This window comes from Penicillium atrosanguineum, assembly GCF_028827265.1.
Source record: "Penicillium atrosanguineum strain IBT 20685 chromosome Unknown utg000005l_segment0_segment0, whole genome shotgun sequence".
NCBI classification, from domain to species: Eukaryota; Fungi; Ascomycota; class Eurotiomycetes; order Eurotiales; family Aspergillaceae; genus Penicillium; species Penicillium atrosanguineum.
Genome location: NW_026623137.1, coordinates 766,447 through 787,042, shown reverse-complemented (window position 1 = coordinate 787,042; position 20,596 = coordinate 766,447). Strand labels below are relative to the sequence as shown.

At 49.4% G+C, this 20,596-nt stretch overlaps 8 protein-coding genes across 8 annotated transcripts; 5 read left to right on the top strand and 3 right to left on the bottom strand.

Annotated features, from left to right (window-relative positions):
- Window positions 1-52: 52 nt before the first annotated feature.
- Window positions 53-3,124, top strand: N7443_006538 (DDHD family phospholipase; the record flags this gene model as incomplete). Its single annotated transcript, XM_056886594.1, has 4 exons — window positions 53-1,063; window positions 1,113-2,409; window positions 2,462-2,599; window positions 2,655-3,124. The coding sequence occupies 4 exons, from the start codon at window positions 53-55 to the stop codon at window positions 3,122-3,124; spliced, it is 2,916 nt and encodes a 971-aa protein (XP_056740243.1).
- Window positions 3,125-3,699: 575 nt separating this feature from the next.
- Window positions 3,700-5,581, bottom strand: N7443_006537 (uncharacterized protein; the record flags this gene model as incomplete). Its single annotated transcript, XM_056886593.1, has 5 exons — window positions 3,700-3,930; window positions 4,002-4,847; window positions 4,915-5,067; window positions 5,135-5,257; window positions 5,312-5,581. Coding segments are annotated over 5 exons (1,623 nt in total), but the record flags the coding sequence as incomplete, so codon positions are not given.
- A 1,262-nt stretch (window positions 5,582-6,843) lies between these two features.
- On the top strand, window positions 6,844-7,311 carry N7443_006536 (DASH complex subunit DAD1; the record flags this gene model as incomplete). Its single annotated transcript, XM_056886592.1, has 3 exons — window positions 6,844-6,942; window positions 7,011-7,073; window positions 7,135-7,311. The coding sequence occupies 3 exons, from the start codon at window positions 6,844-6,846 to the stop codon at window positions 7,309-7,311; spliced, it is 339 nt and encodes a 112-aa protein (XP_056740241.1).
- Window positions 7,312-7,890: 579 nt separating this feature from the next.
- Window positions 7,891-8,854, bottom strand: N7443_006535 (Rho4-like protein; the record flags this gene model as incomplete). The annotated part of the gene is made up of 3 exons (XM_056886591.1): window positions 7,891-8,256; window positions 8,315-8,518; window positions 8,570-8,854. 3 exons carry the CDS (start codon window positions 8,852-8,854, stop codon window positions 7,891-7,893), a joined length of 855 nt encoding a protein of 284 aa, XP_056740240.1.
- A 1,194-nt stretch (window positions 8,855-10,048) lies between these two features.
- N7443_006534 (phosphatase PAP2 family protein) lies at window positions 10,049-11,909 on the top strand (the record flags this gene model as incomplete). The annotated part of the gene is made up of 5 exons (XM_056886590.1): window positions 10,049-10,103; window positions 10,201-10,417; window positions 10,488-11,258; window positions 11,307-11,788; window positions 11,839-11,909. 5 exons carry the CDS (start codon window positions 10,049-10,051, stop codon window positions 11,907-11,909), a joined length of 1,596 nt encoding a protein of 531 aa, XP_056740239.1.
- A 621-nt stretch (window positions 11,910-12,530) lies between these two features.
- N7443_006533 (T6SS phospholipase effector Tle1-like catalytic domain-containing protein) lies at window positions 12,531-14,420 on the top strand (the record flags this gene model as incomplete). The annotated part of the gene is made up of 6 exons (XM_056886589.1): window positions 12,531-12,791; window positions 12,844-12,948; window positions 13,007-13,186; window positions 13,235-13,430; window positions 13,535-14,323; window positions 14,377-14,420. The coding sequence occupies 6 exons, from the start codon at window positions 12,531-12,533 to the stop codon at window positions 14,418-14,420; spliced, it is 1,575 nt and encodes a 524-aa protein (XP_056740238.1).
- Window positions 14,421-16,293: 1,873 nt separating this feature from the next.
- N7443_006532 (uncharacterized protein) lies at window positions 16,294-17,567 on the bottom strand (the record flags this gene model as incomplete). The annotated part of the gene is made up of 3 exons (XM_056886588.1): window positions 16,294-16,314; window positions 16,368-16,865; window positions 16,935-17,567. The coding sequence occupies 3 exons, from the start codon at window positions 17,565-17,567 to the stop codon at window positions 16,294-16,296; spliced, it is 1,152 nt and encodes a 383-aa protein (XP_056740237.1).
- A 2,300-nt stretch (window positions 17,568-19,867) lies between these two features.
- N7443_006531 (uncharacterized protein) lies at window positions 19,868-20,059 on the top strand (the record flags this gene model as incomplete). Its single annotated transcript, XM_056886587.1, has 1 exon — window positions 19,868-20,059. One exon carries the CDS (start codon window positions 19,868-19,870, stop codon window positions 20,057-20,059), a length of 192 nt encoding a protein of 63 aa, XP_056740236.1.
- Window positions 20,060-20,596: the final 537 nt, after the last annotated feature.

Genomic DNA, 20,596 nt, shown 5'->3' with positions numbered 1-20,596 from the left:
TCGATCTCAACGAGATTTGGGCCCTGGAAAAAGTGGGACCAAGGTGTTCGCCATGACGGGCCCTTTTCATACTTATGGCCCTTCGTGCCTTTTGGCCGACGAAGAGTTAGATCTGTCGAGCTTGTACTCGCGACCTACACGGCCAGATGCCCGCTCACAGTTCTTCTACATTTCATCCCTGCCAATTGACGATCCGTTGGCCCCTTTGCCCCCCTCAACTGGGCAATCTACTGGAAACGAAAAGGCTCCGCCGAAACCATTCTCTGCTAGAGATAATCTTGCTCTGGAGACAGCTTGGCGTGATCTTGGGAAAACCTCGCAGGTCAAAGGTGTTACCAGCAGCCCCTCCCGGCCAGAGACGTCACAAGGGCGCGTCGGAATAGCTGTGCCGGGGCCAGGGCCGAGTCTTGAGGTGCAAAGACGTCGGAAGGCCACAAATCAAGACCCTACGAGCTTTGATAGTATCAGGGGCACCTCCACCTCGTTTCCAGATGATCAGCCGCCGAATCTCAAGAGCCGCTCGGGCTACTTGGCTAGTAGCTCCGATGCCCGAGCGGAGAACTACACAGATCGGCATCAACCAACATCGTCTCTGGATGATAGCTTCAACGATGGACACTTCAGAAGCAGTCTTGCATTTCGGAAGAGAGAGCGCTCTTCTTCTCTAAATGAATCACCTTCGGCTAAGAGAAGGAATTCGGTCGAAGAAGATGATACCCTGGAAGGCCACGATGGGAGTGGCAGCTTGCGTGCGTATCCATCTAGAGATGCTAGTATCAGTGGCTCTCCTTTCATAAGGGCGCCGATCTCGCAGTCACACAGCCCACTCGGTCGCTCAATGGAGCCCATGTCATCAAATGATGTGCCACAGGAAGGGCAGGCGGAGCCGCGGAGCCGACCGCCTAGCCGGATTGCACCGAAGCCTTCAAACCTGCGAGCGACTGTCAGCTTGGATGAGTTGACTCAGGATAGCTCGCGGGAAGAGACTAACCCCGAGGACTCACAGGTCAAGATCCCAGTTGGTGCTTCGCGTCTTCATTTGGTCGAATTACCAAACCTGAAGGTATGCTTATCCTTCTGTTCTAATAATTGCAAGGCTAACCGCTGCTTAGATGAAACCCATCTACTGGAATCCTCTGCATGACATTTCAGGCGTGGTTCGTGCCACCTGGTTCTACAAAAACTCCATGTTGCCCGTGGAAACAGAGCTCGCAAACAAGCTCGAAGAAGGATATGCCTCTTTGAAGCCATGGACCGATACCTGGCAAGATGAGCTGAACAGCTGCGTGGAGAATGGTGCCGATGCAGAGATCAAGGTGGCTCATCAATTATGGCCGGTGGAAGAGCCGGGGTCCGCCAGACCACCGGGAACAGCACAGGACCCAAAGGGCAATGACTTTACAACCGGGAGAGCCGATGATATCCCCAATGAATTCGATGTGAATAAGGCTGCTGGTGGAACAGCGGCTCGTTCGGAGGCTATCAAGTCTCACCTCACATCTAGTGTCATCTACGTCGATGCGAGGAATGCTCAGATCTTGCGACCCAGCTTGCTTCCATCAGCCGCCAGAGGAAGAAAACCTCTCCGTGCCATTCGCAAAGATCAACAAATCGGCATTCCTGTCGTTCGTGGGTTTAGCCGAAAGCTCTGGGACAAGGTGCACCCTTCGAAACCCAATCCTGTCGATGTACGACAATACATCCGGAAGACACAGCAGACCACCCCCGCTCCTGGTGAACAAATATGCTACGCATGTAAAATGGAAGAATCGCGCTCAAGCCCCACAGACCTCGTTTTCGTCATTCACGGCATTGGACAAAAGCTGTCGGAAAGAATGGAAAGCTTCCACTTCACGCACGCCATCAACGCTTTTCGTCGCCAAGTCAACATGGAGCTAAACAATGAACCCGTTTGGCCCCATGTAGACCCAGATCATGGTGGAATCATGGTCCTACCCGTGAACTGGCGGACAACACTATCCTTGGAAGATGCGACCCTTGAATCGCTGGATGAAGAGGATCCTACAGCCAATAACTTCTCTCTCGACGACATCACGCCCCAGACGCTTCCCGCTGTGCGATCTTTGATCAGTGATGTTATGCTCGATATTCCCTATTATCTTTCGCACCATAAGCCGAAAATGATCAGGGCGGTTGTGAGAGAGGCTAATCGCATTTTCCGACTCTGGTGTAAGAATAATCCCGGCTTCCAAGACAATGGCCGTGTGCACCTCCTTGCTCATTCCTTGGGTAGTGTGATGGCTCTCGATATCTTGAGTCATCAGCCTACCCATGTTCCTCGCTTCAACTTTTCGGAGACGCCTTTGCACCATGATATTTTAGAATTTGATACTCGGCATTTGTTCCTCTGTGGCAGTCCAGTTGGTTTCTTTTTGCTACTCAATAAAGGTATGTCAAATGCTTATTCATCTTGGCTCTCAGCACTAACGCTTTCCTTTAGCGAGCCTCCTCCCTCGCAAAGGCAGAGACAAGCCGGGAAGTGAAGGCGATGATCAACTCCGCGGTGTTGCCGGTGATGCAGGCAACTACGGCTGTCTCGCGGTAGACAATATCTACAACATCATACACACTACGGACCGTGCGTACCCGGTTTAAGATCCACCCTTTGAAACACTCATACTAACTCTCCCAAGCAATCGCTTACCGCATCAACGCAACAGTCGACAACGACCTCTCCAACAGCCTCAAAACAGCCTCAATCCCCAGCTCAACCTCAACCTTCTGGTCCTCCTTCGGCTACGTCTTCCGCTGGAACTCCACATCTTCCTTCATCCCGACGACAGCCCCAACCCGTCCCGCAGCAATGAACAAACTCCCGTCAACCGTCGAAATGGAAACGCACGACTTCTCGCGCGAAGACATTGCCGAGAAGCGCATGCTCCTGCTAAACGATAATGGCCAGATTGATTACTATCTCTCTGGTGGTGGAGGTCCGTTGAATATCCAGTATTTGAATATGCTGAGTGCGCATAGTAGTTACTGGACGTTGTCAGATTTCGTGCGCTTTTTTGTTGTGGAGATTGCGCGGAAGCAGGGGAGGGATGGAACTTTGCCTGCTTTTCGGGCGGAGAAGAAGAAGGGGTGGAAGTATTCCAAGGGGTGATTTTGATTCGAATTTTTTTTTTTTCTAATTTGGCATGGTATTGGTGCATTGCTTGTCTTTGGTGATGACTTTTTAGATTCATGCTCGAAGATGCGACCTCGTTAAATTGCAATACGCTAACCCCGTGCACGTATTGCCCGACCAAGGAGATAATCTAGAGGGACCTAAAATCTCTGTTCCCCTAGTCTTTCTCAACCCCTTCCTAGAATTTTTGCTCCATTCCAAATACAACCCAAAGAACTGGTCTAGCCGCTTATTTTGGATTATTTTGATTATCTCTCGGGTCCAGCTGTTCTGGCCTCTGTTCAAAATGCTACTATTATCCTACCAAACCCACCTTAGCTTTATTAATATAACCACTCATCCTCCTATACAAAGAGCAGTAATGCGAGTCCCGATGTGCCCGCTTGTTCGTTTGACCTATCTCAGTCACCTCAAACAAGCATAGCATTAGTTGATTGAAACGGGTGTATCTTGGAAGAATCAAGTATTCAATTCGCGGATGAGGATTGGACGGGGCCTAGGCACAAGGAAATCTTTTATTTTCGAATGGATAGCAAAGTCCAAGTTCCTCATCAGTTGAGAACATCAGCAATAGTTTCGGTGGCAGAAAGAACTTCCTCGTCCTGGAATTGCCAGCCAACAATTTGTACATGGCAAGGTGCCCCGTCCACCTCGTCAATGTTGACTAGAATGCAATCAGTCAGGGTCAGGGTGGGATCATAGTATGGTAACTTACATCCATCAATCACCTCTGTATCCAGGGCTTTGTTGGCGCGTTCGTAAGGAATAACGCTCGCAGGAAACTGAGGGCCATAGTCAGTAGGGATGCATGATAGTTGACCTCGGGTCCTGGGAGTAAAGCAGGCGAACTAACATCGAGAAAATTCCACAGCAATGTGTATACAGGAATCCCATATTTGTCATGAGGGACGGCTGTTCCCCGCGAACCTGGGCAAAGGAGGACGTCAATTTGATTTTCTCGCCAAATCTTGCCCCAGTCTTCCCTGTAGTCTTCCCTCTCAGCAACGAATCGCCACATATCGTCCAGCGAGACTCCACTTTGCCCAAGCAAGGCTGCTAGATTCATTTGGCGGACACATTCGACCGGCTCCTCTCCTGCCTCTGCCAGATATTTTGAGACTGTGTCCTCGGTATCCAATATAAACGACCGTACGGCTCCGGTTACTCCTGTGAGTATCGGTGGAGCGTTCACAGGTATAACTTCATGCCCGGCTTTCTTCAGCTTATCTGCCGCAGATTGCAATGCACGGGAGATTGGTGGGAATACCGGGAACATTGGATCGTTTAGAAAAACCCCAATAGTGAGCCGTGCCTTCTTAGGGACCTCTCGCCATGGCACAGCTAAAGCCGTCGAATCCTTCAGCCACGGCTTGGCAAGAAGAACCGATCGAACAAAGAACGTTAGATCTGATGCATAATGAGCAAGTGGCCCAGCAGCAGGGAGAACCCCCGGCCATCCTTTTCGAATAAAATCTTGCTGGCCTCCGAACGGCACACGGTTCGCGGTGGGCTTGAATCCATAGGTCCCATTGCACAGCGACGGAACTCGTATCGAGCCACCCATATCAGCACCGACACCTAGGATGGATCCTCTGATACCTATTAATGCTCCTTCGCCGGAGCTGCTTCCCCCGGCAGTCAGGCTCAGGTTATGTGGATTCATGGTGGTACCAAAGAGCCGATTATATGACTCGCATGTCTGTAAGATTTCAGAATTCAGATAAGCTCCAGAAACAAAGGACTAAGCGACTCTAAGAAATACTTACGAAAAGAGTCTGAGGCACGTTTGTCTTGGCGTACAATACTGCGCCTCCCTCGAGTAAAATGTCAACCAAGAAAGAGTTCTTCGTGGCATTTGGCTTCTTCAGGAAAGAAATAAAGCCAAGTGTGGCTGCTTGGCCTTCAACCATGAAGGAGTCCTGGGGAGAAATGATTAATGGCGGGCCCTTGCGTACCAGAGACAGAGTAAAAGACGAGGCAATTTACCTTTAGGCTTATAGGAAGGCCATGGAACGGACCCATTGGACGTCCCTTCTTCACAATGTACTCGTCGAGCTCCTTGGCTCTTTGCAGTGCCTGTTCAAAGAAGATCTCCGTCAGGCAGTTGGTCTGCAAGGCTAGGTGTTAGTGTCTGTAGTTGCTCAATCGGGAAGAAAGGCTGACCAGCTGCTGTGCAATTGCGGTGCGTTTGCAGAATGCGGTAGTCACTTCCATTGAAGTGATTTCACGGGTTGCAAGCATTCTTATGAGATTTTCTGCGCTGTATGTCTCCGTGATTTCAATTTCTATCGAACTAAGAATGGTAGTTTTCCGCAACAGCTCAAAGGCACTAACAGAAGCGTCTGGACGAACATGTTCGGTCAGATCGTGGGGAAGTCTCCATGCTGGAAAAATCCGTGAGGCACGATCATTGAGTTTTTGATCTATCAGAGCCTGTCATTCTTTGGTAATGGGCATTTCTCCGGAGAGTTGTTCAAAGAACAAATGAATTGATTCGGCAGCGCAATGCCGATAAACAAGGGATCACAAGGTTGTCGAACGACTTAACCTATGGCCACAAGTGCGGCTTTATATGTTTCGTAAAAGATAAGACCTCCAGGGTTTATACAGTCCGTCTAATCTGAGTACGGGTCTGTTAATCATCTGAGATAGAGGAAAGAGAATCGTAGTTGCTATTGATTGGTTTTTCTAAGGGGTCGCCAAGGAAATTGTGCAAATATCAGTCATTGGTGCCCTCGCCAGAAAACAATCCAACATATATAGCTAAATTAATGGTGTAAGCACCCCATTCCGCCATCGTAGCTAGTGGTGCTGTGAACATGGGATTTGACCCATTGTATGGTTTTTCAAACGAACTTTATCCTTCCTAGAAAGTGTGGGCCTTAATTTACAAAAGAAAGAGTGAAGATACGCGCAAATTGTGATTCGGTCTTCCTGTGGCTGTCAAGTAATTTGTGCAATTATCAATGATTGGTGCCCGAGCCAGGGAGCATAGTAGCCACAGGTTGTAAGAATAGCCTCGCAAAACGGTCCACACATGGTACCGTCAGGCTTTGCGAGAATTCATACTCCGATACTTTCCACATAGAAAGCCCGTGGATGGTTCTCCCTTATCGGCGTCTACTAAACCGCCCCATTGAATTACTTTGTGGTCTCCATACTTGCTGAAACTAAATCCACTCCCTACCTCACGACCGAAAGATTCTATCACGGATTCGGGGATATCCAGTGGATCATTGGCACGATAACAATGGGCTTTTCCCAAAACATAAGGGTAATCTCGATTCTTATGAAATTTATGAATCGCTCTGCTCGGAATGTCAAGTTGATTTGGTCATTTTCTGCTAGAGCTCAATCAGACAACAGCCGTAAGTCATAATGTAGAAACATGAGAGCCATCGACGTAGACGTAGACGTGGGTTGTTTATCGGCCTTATCGATGCCCCGCCAAAACTCTCCAGCTCTCCCGTCTCCGACTCACCACGCGTTGAATCCGCTCCCGTGCAATCAAGCCTCAGACCAGCCGTGTCTGCGACCGCTGTTCCACGTCAAATCCACGTGTACCTAGTACCTTCTCGTTTAACGGCAACTTACCACCGCGTTGAACGACCAGCAGCGACTCCAACCGGCCGATTCTGAACCCTCTCGATCTCATCAACTCCAGTCCCCATTGCTCCCTCTCCCCTACATCTCCAATGGCTTGGCTCCAATCGACCCCAGGCTCCAGCGGCCGCGCAGCTACGCCCACCGTATTCGAACAACAACGCGAGGAACTCGTGCGGGAAATTGCGGTGGTGAGTGATCGACTGAACCGAGACCTCAAATTGCTTCACCCGAGGCTAATCAAAGCGGTTACGAAAAGGGCATGGAACAGGTCCTCCAAAACATTAATCGACTGAACCGAAACCTGGAGAGTATTATCACGGTGGGTCATCTTCCGGTGCTGAGGTCCCGGCTTGGAGATCGCCATTGCTAATCGAGGATAGGTCGGAAACGAGTTTGGGTCTGTGGAGGCTCTCTGGTCGCAGTTTGAGAATTTTATGGGAAGACCGGAGGAAGAGGTTGAGGAGGCTTTTCAAGGGAAGAGGCATGTTAGCGGGGAGAGCGAGAAGCATGTCAAGTCGGAGACACCGCATAAGGACGATGAGTCGATGGCTCAGTGAAGATGCCCCCGGGCTACGTTACGCTTGACGCTGTTAGGATACGTTGAATTTTGGCGTTGGCTTGTTTACATTCGGAGATACCATTCACATACTGCATCTTACCATTCTACATCACGTTCTATATTTACGAATTGAACGAAGATGGAATGAAACATCAAGTCACATGTATTGTCTCGGTCACAGTTAACACATAGGTCGCTTTCGCCAACAGAACAGATCAGATAACATAAACGAGAACACCAGTCCCATGCAGGAAAGCGGCAATGACCCGAGTCATGAGTCCCTCAGAGAAGGCACAGCGGGTCATAAAACGCAGCAGAAAAAGAGAAAAAAGAACAGATGATCGACTTTCAAAAAGAAAAGAAAAGTCCAATCCAGACTGCCTCCAGCAAAGACAAGAGAAGGGCGCACAGCGACCCAAGGGGAGAAATTTTAGCAGTTCATGTCCAGCTTGCGGCGATATGGCTCATACACAATGACAGGCAAGCAAGCCGACGAAGCAACCAGGCTTGTGGTCGGACGGGTAGAAGGGAAGGAAGAGATGGGCAAGAAGAGAAGGGAGGTTGGAAGGGGATTGTGTTACAGAATCTTGCAGGACCGCTTCTTGATCTTCTTGCCTGGTCTGCTCGGTATTCCACTCGCAGAGGCTTTGCTGGTGGTACGGTTATGCGATGGTTGGCTGGCATAGCCCTCTTCTTCCATTGAACAGACCATGTCGACCGCCTTTGCGAAGACTTCGTCCACACCGCGCATCTCCTTACTGCTGCACTCGACGTAGGTTGCGCCCATTCGTTGGGCTACGCCGTGGCCTTGTTCTGGGGTGATGGGGGTTAGGCCCTGGGTCTTAAGGAGCTCGATGCAGGTGCGCTTGTTGCGGAGATCAGACTTCAGGCCGACGAGGACGATGGGTGTTGTGGGGCAGAAGTGAAGAACTTCGGGGTACCACTGATAGATTCCATGGTTGTTAGTGCGGGTCGGGAGGGGGATAGTGGGGATGGCTCACCTTATCAACGACGTTTTCCAACGATGCTGGACAGTCGATGGCAAAGCAGACAAATAGAAGATCCGTCTCGGGGTAGGACAGAGGGCGCAGGCGATCGTACTCCTCCTGTCCGGCGGTATCCCACAGTGCTAACTCGACGCCCTTGCCGGATGCCCGGTGGGTTGTCTGAGTGATGTAGTTTTCGAATACGGTGGGCACATATTTCTGTTGCGGTCAGTATCAACCTGGATCAACACCGGCTTATGTAGATCTTACCTCCGGGAAATAGCCCTGGGAGTAGCTAATCAACAAGCACGTCTTGCCGCATCCACCATCGCCAACCACCACAAACTTTTTTGAGAAAGAGGGCGGCTGCGTGATGTTGGTTGCTTCGGACATCCGTCCACTGGAGAAGCTGGTATGGGTGCTTGCGGTGCCGTTGCTTACCCGGACACTGTTGGTGCGGGTTCTGCTGTGACGTGGGGTGTTGGAGGGCGGAGGAGTAGCGAGAGAGCGGCGTCGTGAAGCCGCATAGTAGTCTCCGTCATACATCTGGCTCATCTTGGAATGCAGCCCCTGGCAAAAGTCGAGATTTGTTGTATCGAGTGTGTTCTGGAGATGAGGGGAGAGGGATGGTGAGAAGGTGTAAGGTGTAAGATGTAAGATGTACGAGGTAGGATGGCGAGAGTGAAAGAGAAGAAGAGAGGGGATAACAATCTAATTCAAAGGATCTCGATGATCGACGATGAGGGTCTTGTCAGGGCGAGACCCGTGTTTACGCCTGCTTTACACTGAGGCTGCCATGGCAACGGCCGTCTTCAATGACGCCAGGGCTCCGCTTAGTGCGATTTGCCCGGGATAGCGCCTGTCAGTTTCAACTTGATTCGATCTAAGCCGATCCGGTTTCTTTTTTCGTCTTTCCCCTCTCTTGTTGAGCCCCTCCAGTCTCCACTGTTCAGCTCTCCCTAAACCGGTTCACGGGGCGCTGGATATTGTCTCGGGGGCCCCGGCGTCATGTGATGAACATCGATCTGCAATCTGTTAGAGCTGGAACTGGAAATGGAACTGGAAATGGAGATTAGTCGAATGGTCGATTGGTCGATTGGTGTGTACCATGGGTTTCGGAGAATGTCCTGTCAGACTGGCTGAACGTGTACTATGGTATGCAGTGTGGGTAGTGTACTACTATCGCCGCTAGCCGTTGACCTCCGTTACCATTCATAGCCCACTTTCCAACCTTGGAAGGCTAAGAGACTTCGGGTCCGGCCCGAGTTGGAGTGGTTAGAGTTCCAACGTTGTACCAAGGTTGTATTGGAGGATGAATCTATTCCCCCAGCTTCCAAGTTTGTGTGCTCTATTTACCCACTGTGGAGAGTGCCCGGCAAGGCAATCCGACAATCTTGATATCTGCGCTGCTCCTAATTAACATACAATAATCAAGTACCATGTTTCGAACGAGTCCAATGTTCCTAACAACCCCCAACAATGTCAATCTGCCTACACGAGGGTCGAGCGTTGTGCCTGGTGACTAAGCACACACATGGCCAGGGGGGCCCGAGCCGCGGATGCGATGAGCGATCTTCCCGGTGCTTCCTCGAGACCTCGATTCTTTTGCGCACGACAATCCCATATTCTTTCCATCTAACTTCCATTCGCTCCTTATGTTCTCGCACTGACACTGCGTTCCGAATCGAGCGGCACCGCGGCCCGTCCATGTCCAAGGTCCTCCAATCGCCGAATCGGTAACTCCGCAAAATGGGAAAGGACTCCAAAGATCAGCCCGATGCCGGGTTGAAGAGTCTCAACCACTGTATGTAGCCCTGCGTCGGCCCTCTAAACGTGTCTCCGGACTTTGGGATCCCGCGCCACTTCAATCGCTGACGTTGCTCCGTTCGCGACTTCAATAGATTCAAGCCGACTACCCCTCTGGCGCTACTGGCCGAGACAGAAACTCCTCCCTCTGATCCGATATGAAACGCCATACCTTGCCTGGGTCCAGGAGAAAGTCCGTACCCCGACGCTGGATTCCTATTTTGCCTTCACAGCCAACCTCGGCACCCACACGTTTTTCATGGTCTTCTTGCCCTTCCTCTTCTGGTGCGGTCATACCAGCTTAGGGCGCGGGTAAGTGCTTCGACATGAGAGAGTAGCGTTATTAGCTTGTGACCCCGTTAACATTTGGCGTCTTCTCTAGACTAGTACACATTCTGGCGGCAGGTGTCTTCTTCAGCGGTTTCATTAAAGACTTGCTGTGTCTTCCTCGGCCCTTATCTCCGCCGCTTCAACGAATTACACACTCCGGCTCTGCTGCCCTGGAGTATGGCTTTCCCTCGACGCATTCCACCAACGCTGTCTCGGTTGCCGTGTACGCTATTCTCGTGCTAAATTCACCCGATTCGACCGTTAGCCCACAGACGAGCCTCTTCCTCCAAGTTGTTACTTATCTATATGTGACCTCCATTGTGTTGGGCCGCTTATACTGCGGTATGCACGGGATGCTGGACTGTGTTGTTGGCTGCGTGTTGGGTGCATTAATCGGCCTCGCCCAATTTAGCTGGGGCCCCGCATTTGATGATTACATCCTGTCTTCCTCGCTGAGGGAGATCCTCGTGATCCCCATTGCTATCCTAGTCATGGTCCGCATTCATCCAGAGCCGGCCGATGATTGCCCCTGCTTCGATGACAGTGTCGCATTTGCGGGTGTAACGCTTGGCGTGGACGTCGGTTCCTGGTACTTCACCCAATCCGACCTCGCGTGGTCCGAACCCCTTCCGGGCACTATTCCGTACGACTACCAAACTATTGGTTTCCCTAAGACCGTGATCCGTCTTGTGGTTGGTGTGCTGTGTGTTTTTGCTTGGAGAGAAATCACCAAGCCGACTTTGTTGCGCATTCTCCCGCCCATTTTCCGCAGCCTGGAGAAACTCGGTCTTCTCTTGCCCCGTCGTTTCTTCACCACTGCCTCGTAAGCCTCTCAGCTCTATCTTGTTGAATCCTCTAACCTTATTCACAGGCGCTATACCACTGTTCCCTCCAACTTGAAGGACAACGAGGTCTTCCCTAACTTCTCCGACATTCCTTCCATCCTCACTACCATCCGACACCCTAGGCGACGGGCCATCTCCGTTGGACCACAGTCAGCAGCCGATGCGTACGAGACTCTCGCATACCGGGAGAAGCGCCGCCGCGAAAGCCAATCGGGCGGCAGCCGCGGGTCCCCTGCCGACGGGGACAACAAAGTCAATGGCAACCCCATGCTCGCTCGAAAGACGTCCAAGCTGGACGACTACGAGCACATGATGGGCAGAGGCAGCCCACAATCCGGCAAAGCCGATCTAGATGTCAACGTCCCTCGCTCATCACCCCTTCCCCCTCCCGCATATGAAACAACCCGGGCGACAACCCGGGCCGACGAAAAGGAAGTATTCTCGCAGATCAAGAAGCCCCGCGTCCGATACGACGTGGAGGTCGTGACCAAATTGGTTGTATATGCAGGTAGGTACCGTCTCTCTTTTCCTGCAAACATGCACTGACCAATTTGCCAGGCATCCCATGGATCGTCATCAACGGCGCGCCCCCTGTGTTCGAAGTGCTCGGGCTCGGAGTTCCTTACTAGTTGTATGACGGAGTTTTGTTTCCTTCCCTTTCAACCCTGAGCGCGCTCGGGCCTGCTCCAGTTCAGCGGGCTGTGCTGGAAGGACCTTTCTGGGACATAGTTCGGGCCGTAGATGTACATATTGCGGTATTCTTAGGTCTTAGTGGCTCTGGCCATTGTGAGTATTCTTCCGAGGTTCACCAGATATCATAGAAAGTTGATAAACTTGATGTTTCTGTATCCTCGCAATATTGAGCTGCTCCTTGATATCTCCGACAACTTTAAAAATCGGTTCATGATCGGTCCATTAGAATATAATAGGCATTCATGCAGTAGTGACCTTCAATCATCTGGTAGACTGAGATAAGCCAATAGCAATATATTTAGCTTCCAATTTCGAATGAAAGCTGAATCAAATCGGACATTTTCCGGTCCAGAATCTGCCCGCAATCAGATACGAGGAGATCCAAGCGCACATGCATCTGCACACTTGGCGTAAGCAGAAATGATCGTCGCGGGGACTCTCTCTCTTCAGCCCTTTCGTTTTGAGGCTGAGGCGGTGAACAGCAGTTCATCACATACATGAACCCCACTGCCGACCAGGCCGAGCTGTGAGCTGTGCGCTGTGCGCTGTTGTAAAAGATGCTTACCCCAGGAAAGCGTCTCATCCTATGCTTAGATGGGACATGGGTAAACAGCGACCAAGGTTTCAACCGGCCGACCCTGGATCAGCCAAATGCCACTTTGCAAATTCCGACGAATGTCACGCGCGCCTATCGCGCCCTGAAGAAAAGGGACTCGGCCGGATGGACCCAGATCATGTACTATCATTCTGGAGTTGGTACCAGTGGAGGTCTAGCGGATTCACTCGCCGGTGGAGTCTTTGGTGCTGGTGTTTCTGAAGTGAGTGATGATTGCATTCACGTAGAAAATACGTATCTGATGACTTTCACAGAACATTAGGGAAGCATACAGCTTCATCGCAACAAACTACGAACCTGGCGATGAGATTGTCCTGGTCGGGTTCTCTCGTGGTGCATTCACTGCCCGTAGTGTCGCAGTAAGCATGCCCTCCTCTTTCCTTTAAGTGATTATGTTGTCTATACTCATGCCTTTAGGGTCTCATCACTGAGATTGGCCTCCTCACTTCCAAGGGAATGGAGTTTCTCTATCCGATCTTTAAAGATGTAGAGAATGCAAAGGACCCTCACTATAAGGACAAGTTCCCCACAGTACCGTTCAGTCACAAGCCAAGAACACCAAATAACGGAAGAGAATACAAGCGTCGGCTTGAAGAGGTGTGTGGATTTCCAGAACCATCATAACCGTCACTAAGCAACTCGCAGGATGGCCTGACGCGAGTGTATGACCCAGACGGGTATCCTATCAAGGTTCGCTGTGTTGCGGTCTGGGACACTGTTGGGAGTCTAGGTTTTTCCGCCATCTTTTGGAGCCAACAGGCCGCAATGTTGATGTTCAATAGGCATCCCGGATACAGACCTCGCAAAGAAACTCGAAATCCCACGTTCTACAAGAGAATAAGTCCCCCTAGAATCCTGATTGTACAAAAAATCCAGTCTGACAGCCTCTTACATGCAAATTCTACGACACATCACTCTCAAACGCAATCGAATATGCCTTCCAAGCACTCGCCCTCGATGAAGACCGCACATCCTTCGCCCCGGCAATATGGGAACGACCAGCGCAATGTCGCACTGACCTCCGACAAGCGTGGTTCTGTGGAGCTCACTCGAATGTCGGAGGCGGTCTCAACGACCAGGAACTAGCCAACATCACCATGGCCTGGATGATGGACCAGCTCACCTCCATCGGCGTAGCCTTCGAAGAAGACACCATTGACAGACTTTTCGAAGAAAGCGTCCGCTACTATTACCACTATCGTCAAGAAGCACAGCCCGCAACAGAAAATACCAAACGTAAGCGACGAACTGAATGGGCCATTCCTTCTATCTATGATGCACACAGACCAGTTCGACCGTGGGGTCTGGGTGAAATCATTGATCCTGTAACAGGGATTTATCACCTTGCCGGCAAGACGACTCGCACACCGGGTATGTATCGGTATACAGATCCTAGTACCGGGCGTCCAACTTCTGAATTCTTGGAGAATACGAACGAGCGCATCCACCGAAGTGTTCGCATTCGACTTTCTCTTGAAGGGTTAGGGTATAATGATGAAGAGCCTTACAAATGTCGCGCACTGCTGAAGAAGGGGCCTTGGCAGCTCAAACGAATGCGTGTAGTATCCCGCCGCCAGATTGAAGATAACTTTGGAGACGAGGAGATTGTGGAACAGGATCAAGACCGCTGGGGGTGGGTGTACGCTGGACCCAAGGAGGACGAGCCGCCGGAAACGCTCATGATGGAGGAGCCTCTGGGTCCTTTCGAGGATCAATTGCTTCGGTATAGCAAAGGTTAGTAGGACTCAATGGCAGCCGAGTGTTGATTCTAATTCTTGATGTTTCAGGCCGGGCATTCTACAAAGCTCTTCTTGCGGAGACCGAGCGATGAGGGGACGGGGATTATGCCAGAAGAAAGGAGCTTTTGTATAGTACCGACAAGCTGTCATTACCTTGTATTATTTTGTTTGGCTTAAAAAGAACATATTTTCAACATTTTCCAGGTTTAGGTGCAGAAGACATTCGATTCATAACCTTTTAGACCGGTAGAACTTTGACCACCTACGTACCGGATTTCAAGAACCCGCAGAACCCCACTTTAACCCATCAATAACCCAGAGAAACCCATCAAAAACCCATTAATAACCTATGCCTAACCTATCTTTAACTTTTGAGATCTAAAATATTTCAGATTAATGACCTCCTAAGAAGTTTAATTCCATCTGGGAGTAAAACCACAATATTTATAAACCTAATAATTTAGCATTGAATAAAAGAAGCTATAGCGAACCATTTTATATAAGAAAGTCTTTAAAAAAGGATATAGTGTCAAAATGAAAAAACTTTTGTTCCCTTTCACCAAAGGATACACCACCTTCACGTACATTCAATATATATATCAACAACTTTCCAAGTCTTTTCCCACTAATTCACCTTTCTATCCTAACACCACGCCTAGATCTTACTTTAAATATGTAAAATTAGAATTACTGCTACTAAAAAATCTATATACAACCATTTTTCTTAAAATTTCCAGCATATGAGTAGTAAAGTAGAGTAATGATGATAGTGGTACCCAAACCAGTATAAATAATAGTATTTAATTAGGATTAATTAGCTGAGTTATGTACGCCAAGACCTAGATTTTATGCAAAAATGGGTTGAAATGGGTTGAAATGGGTTATAAATGGGTTTTCAAAATAAAAATTTCAACCCAATAGGTTGGGTTCGGGTTCAAGCTTATAACCCATAACCCGCGTGCGGGGTGGGTTCGGGTTGAAGATTATAACCCATTTGCGGGTTACGGCGCAGTCTAATCATTGGGGCCCCAAGAACCATTGCGGTTTCTGACCAAGAAACCAAAAACCATTGCGGTTTCCGAAACCGGCCCCAAAACCCAAACCATTTGCGGTTTGGTTTGGTTTGGTTTTGCGGTTTTGCGGTTTTTGGCGCACTCTATATCTGCTTCTACCCCGCCTGATCTGCGTTTACCTTGCCTAGACTATAACATCATTGTCTATGGTCTATATCCTTCTATTCAGTTCTATGACTTCTATTTGAGGTATTTCCTTTGGTCCGAAGCATGTGATACGGAGGTATACTTATCTATAAATACGCGATGGATTACTAGGTAGAAGAATCAGACCGTTCACTCTCTTTGGAAACTGCCGAAGTTCCTTTCTTGCTTGTCTTGCATACAAAAGGGTAAAAGCAACCCTTAGTCAGTGTGATCATTCCTCTACGAGTTAAAGCGTGAATTGTTCTCGTTTAGGCTACATCAGTGTGTAGTCTATCCTAAGAGTCTTCCTTTGTCCAATTTGGATCGACCAGTTGGATAAAGAAACATAAGGCATTAAGGGGGTACGCAAAGCCTAGTTGGCGCCACGAACGGCTTCGTGGTATCACCGACCTTATTGTCCAACACATTCATATGCAGGTTAGACAGGCCTTGTGAAATTTTGCGGCCACGGGTACACGTGGCCCTATTAGCTCCCATAATTCTTGAATGCTTTCGCGGTGTCCACTTGTTCGTTTATTTCTCACTCGTCGGTGCCTTTCTACCTAACCGCTCCTTGAGCAGCTCTTATTTCTCGTGCTTCCACATGTCGCATGTGCACATTGCTTCTATCATGTCTATGGTATGTCTCTGGCCAGACCAACCAACCCAAAATACTTCGAACCCGTACTCACTTATGTCTTTAAGACACTGTAGGAGTAAGGTCTTATCGGCATATTTCCCGTGTTTGCAGGTAACTTCATCCTTCTCACACCAGGCCGAATCTCCCCTAGCGTGCAAGCGTATGCCAATTTCTCTTAATGCCACACAGCCATATCCTACTCCGTCCGCCCATTCCCGTGCCATCTTCGCAAACTCCCTAATGCTCTGAGCTTGATTTTGCCTAAAGTTAGAAAAAGGGCCACCTTGAGAGTCGTTAGTGTGCATGTCTAAGATAAGTGTTTTCAACGAGGGCGTCAGCCAGCTTCGACAAGCTTGTTCGTTCGGACGCTCATATGCCACGCATAAGGCCATGCTTTGGAGATAAGGGAACTTCGAAACTGGGAAGGCATTTTGATCTCGATCGTAGCCTAGCCAGCCAAGGTCGAGAACTGTCAGGTAGTCTTTCTGAGGAGACAAGGCGTCGGCTAGCAGCGTGTGATTCCAGCGGTAGGCAGCATCGGGTTCAACCTCAGCCCAGCTATAACCATCACAGACCATATCATTAAGGACAAACTGGTGTAGTTGCCTAGGCCACTCCAGAAATTCTTTAACGGATTGAGGTCGGGCATGCAGATTGTGAAATTGGAGTTTCGTGAAGTTTGCGGTTCTCGCTTGATCCTATAGACTCAACTCGTTAGGCCATAGAAATCAACTCTAGGTACGGTGCCCTACCCGCGGCTGACTTACTTTTGTTGGTCCCACAGATGAGACCCCAGGCTCATCTCTTGCCAGCTCCATCGACAATGTCCTTAAACGAGGAAGCTCACATGCGATCTTTGCGATATTGCTGCATAGGGGTTTTCCCTTTACTGCCAAGTGCTCGACGTAATTCTGTAGAAAAGGGCGGCGTAAAATTACTGTGCGGAACAGTTTCTCCTGGGGAGGGCAATTTAACCAGTGAGGCGAGATATCCAGAGACACCGTCCTGTAGAGCAAGGGAATGGCAAGCGCATGAAACCGTTTACAGGTCAAGATGAGGCTATATGCGGCTGAATACCGAAACCAGCCTCTCTGGAGCTTAGCCTCGTCCTCCTTGTAGTCCTCCCAGAAGGTATGCCAATACGGCTCACTTCCTAGCGAAAACTCGATAGGGCTGTCCACAACCGTGTGAACAATCTGCAGTTGGAGTTCAACAGGAAGCAGGAGAAATGGGACTCTTGAGTTCCGCTCGGCGGCGTCGAGGATGGAGGCATCATTACGACATTCCTTTGGTGAAGAGAAAGTCGCCGGCTCCAAGTGAGGATAATTTGGGAGCGGAACAGGCTGATAGTACACAAGTTGTCCTGTAAAGGATATACCAATGCGTGCTTGTCTTAACATGCTGGTTTGTTTGCGCATATGTTGAACTGGAAATAATTTATTCCTGATAGAAGGTTGCTTATCGCAGGAGTGAATCAGGAAGAGTGGGAAGGGGGCCGCGAAGGAAAGTAGAGTGGGGTTCTAGATATTATATATAGGGAATTGCTAATCCGACACCCCCCCTCCCCCTAATAATCCGACCCCCCTGCCTAATACATCAGGCTTATATACCTAACGTAATTCACCACCGAGTGGGCCACACCACCGAGTGGGCCACCCAACCACTTTTTCGCGTCCTACCGCGTCAATCTGTCTTCTATCAACCACCATGCGTCCAAATCGTATCGGATCAAGCCAGGATTCTATCCAGCAAGAAGGCCGCCTCCTACTTGCTATACAAGCTATCAAAAGCAAAGAAATTGGCACCATACGGCAGGCTGCAGATCAATTTCAAGTGCCTCGTTCTACGCTCACGCGTCGACTACGCGGGACTACAAATCGCGCTGAAACTCGTCCAAATGGCCATAAACTATCGCAAATCGAGGAAAATTCTCTTATCCAGTGGATTATCTCAATGGATACCCGCGGTGCAGCCCCTAGGCACTCAATGGTGCAAGAAATGGCTAATTTATTGATCCAAAAACGCGGCACGAAGGATACTACGCCGACCGGCAAGAATTAGGTCACAAAATTTATACAACGCCATCCAGAGCTTAAATCTCGCTTTTCACGACGCTATGACTACCGGCGAGCAGAACAAGAGGATCTAAGGGTTATTCAAGAGTGGTTTAACACCGTACAAGCCACAATTCAGCAATACGGTATCTTATCGGACGATATCTATAACTTCGATGAGACTGGCTTCGCGATGGGCCTCTATGCGACGCAAAAAGTGATTACCCGGTCAGAATACTATGGCCGGAGATCAGTCTTACAGCCAGGAAACCGCGAGTGGGTAACTGCGATCGAATCAATCAATGCTTCGGGGTGGGCGCTTCCACCGACGCTTATCTTTAAAGGTAAGCAATATAATCAAGCGTGGTTTAAAGACCTTCTACCCGACTGGCGCTTCGAAGTTAGCGTAAATGGGTGGACATCCGACGCGATAGGCCTTCGCTGGCTTCAAAAGCAATTTATCCCGTCGACAAATAGTCGTACGCATAGAAGATATCGACTTCTTATTCTCGACGGTCACGGAAGCTATCTTACGCCAGAATTTGATCAACTCTGCCAAGATCACGATATTATACCAATCTATATGCCAGCGCATTCCTCGCATCTTCTACAGCCGCTTGATATCGGGTGTTTCGCGGTTTTAAAGCGCTCGTACGGTAGCTTGGTCAGCCAGAATATACGGCTTGGGATCAACTATATCGACAAGTTTGATTTCCTTATAGCATATCCACAAGCTCGCGCTGACGCATTTAAACCAAATATGATTCAAAATAGCTTCCAAGCAGCAGGATTAGTACCATTCAATCCTCAGCCAGTGCTATCAAAGCTCAATATTCAACTTCGGACGCCGACACCACCTACAAGCCGCGGTAGTCAATCAAGCGCTTTTTACCCACATACGCCGGCGAACGTCGACGAGCTTCTAAAGCAAGCATCGTCTATTAAAGCTTTCTTAAAGAGACGCTCCAAAAGTCCGCCATCGCCGTCCCAGGCCGCGTTAAACCAGCTTATCAAAGGCTGTCAAATTGCAATGCAAAACGGTATATTTCTCGAGCAAGAAAATAGGCAGCTACGCGCTGCAAACGCTACGCAAAGGCAAAAACGCGCTCGTGTGAGTAGATGGATAGCCCACGATGACGGTCTATCAGTACGAGAAGCATTAGAGCTTGAGGAAGCTCATGATTCGTTCTTTCAGCCAAGAATAGGCCCAAGGGTAGCACCGGCGCAAGCTACGCAAGCACCAAGAGCGCGGCGTCTACCTAAATGTGGTAATTGTAGCGAGATAGGGCATAAAAAGAATGCCTGTCCAAGAAGAGATTAATAAATATAAAGGCGTTGTGGTTGATTTATATCAATAAAAGTGTAGAAAGGGTGGTTGGGTGGCCCACTCGGTGGTGAATTACGTTATATAGGCCTAGCATGGTAAAATATTCACCGCTTGAAACTATCATCCCGCAACTATCTACTATTATATTCACATAGCTCACCCTCAATAAACATGGCATCACTACCCATTGGGTTTCTCTTTGCTGAGCTAGAAAGCAATGATAGCGATGCATCAGGTTGTTTTGCAAGCCAGCATGATGCCACATACTAATTTATCTAGTGTCTCCAGTTACACAGCCCCTGAAAGCCCTACACCCATGATGGAGCCCCCGCCAGAGGGTATATGCTACGACACCCCAGAGCTCGGAATCGCTGCAGCGAATGCCTTCGCACGGGATCATGGCTACGGCCTTACTACTCGATGTAGTAAGCGCACGAAGAAGGGTATATTAAAGACACTTCGTCTATGCTACGATCGCGGGCGGCAGTACGATACTCGGTGGCAGGAATAAAGAGGCGATCACCTCGTGCGAGAGGCATCAACTACTATGAATGGGTGTCAGTTTGGGCTATCGCTACGGCTTCAGCATGATACGGAAACATGGCGTCTCCAGCATAATGAGGTTATTATACATAACCATGGGCCCTTAGCGCCATCAACTCATGCCGTACATCGCCGGTTCGAGCTCGCCCAGAAGGCATCAACTATCGATCATCAGATTACGCAAGGCTATTCAACACGACAGATTTTAACTAGTTTCAGAGATGACGACTCGCGCTCTGTTCTAATACCTCGGGATATCTACAATCGTCGAAGGAAGCTTAGTGAAGAGTTTCTAGCCGGCCGAACACCTATACAAGCGCTTCTAATAGAGCTCCCAAAGGATAGTGATTGGAAATTTAAGTATAAGCTTGATCGTACAGACCACATCACTACGCTTTTTTGTATGCACCGCACGTGTATCGAGATGCTCAGCATGGGCCGGCCCAACTCCTTTGAACGCTTCTATGGTAACTGGTTGCACAGTGTCGAAAGCCAAGAAGTCTAC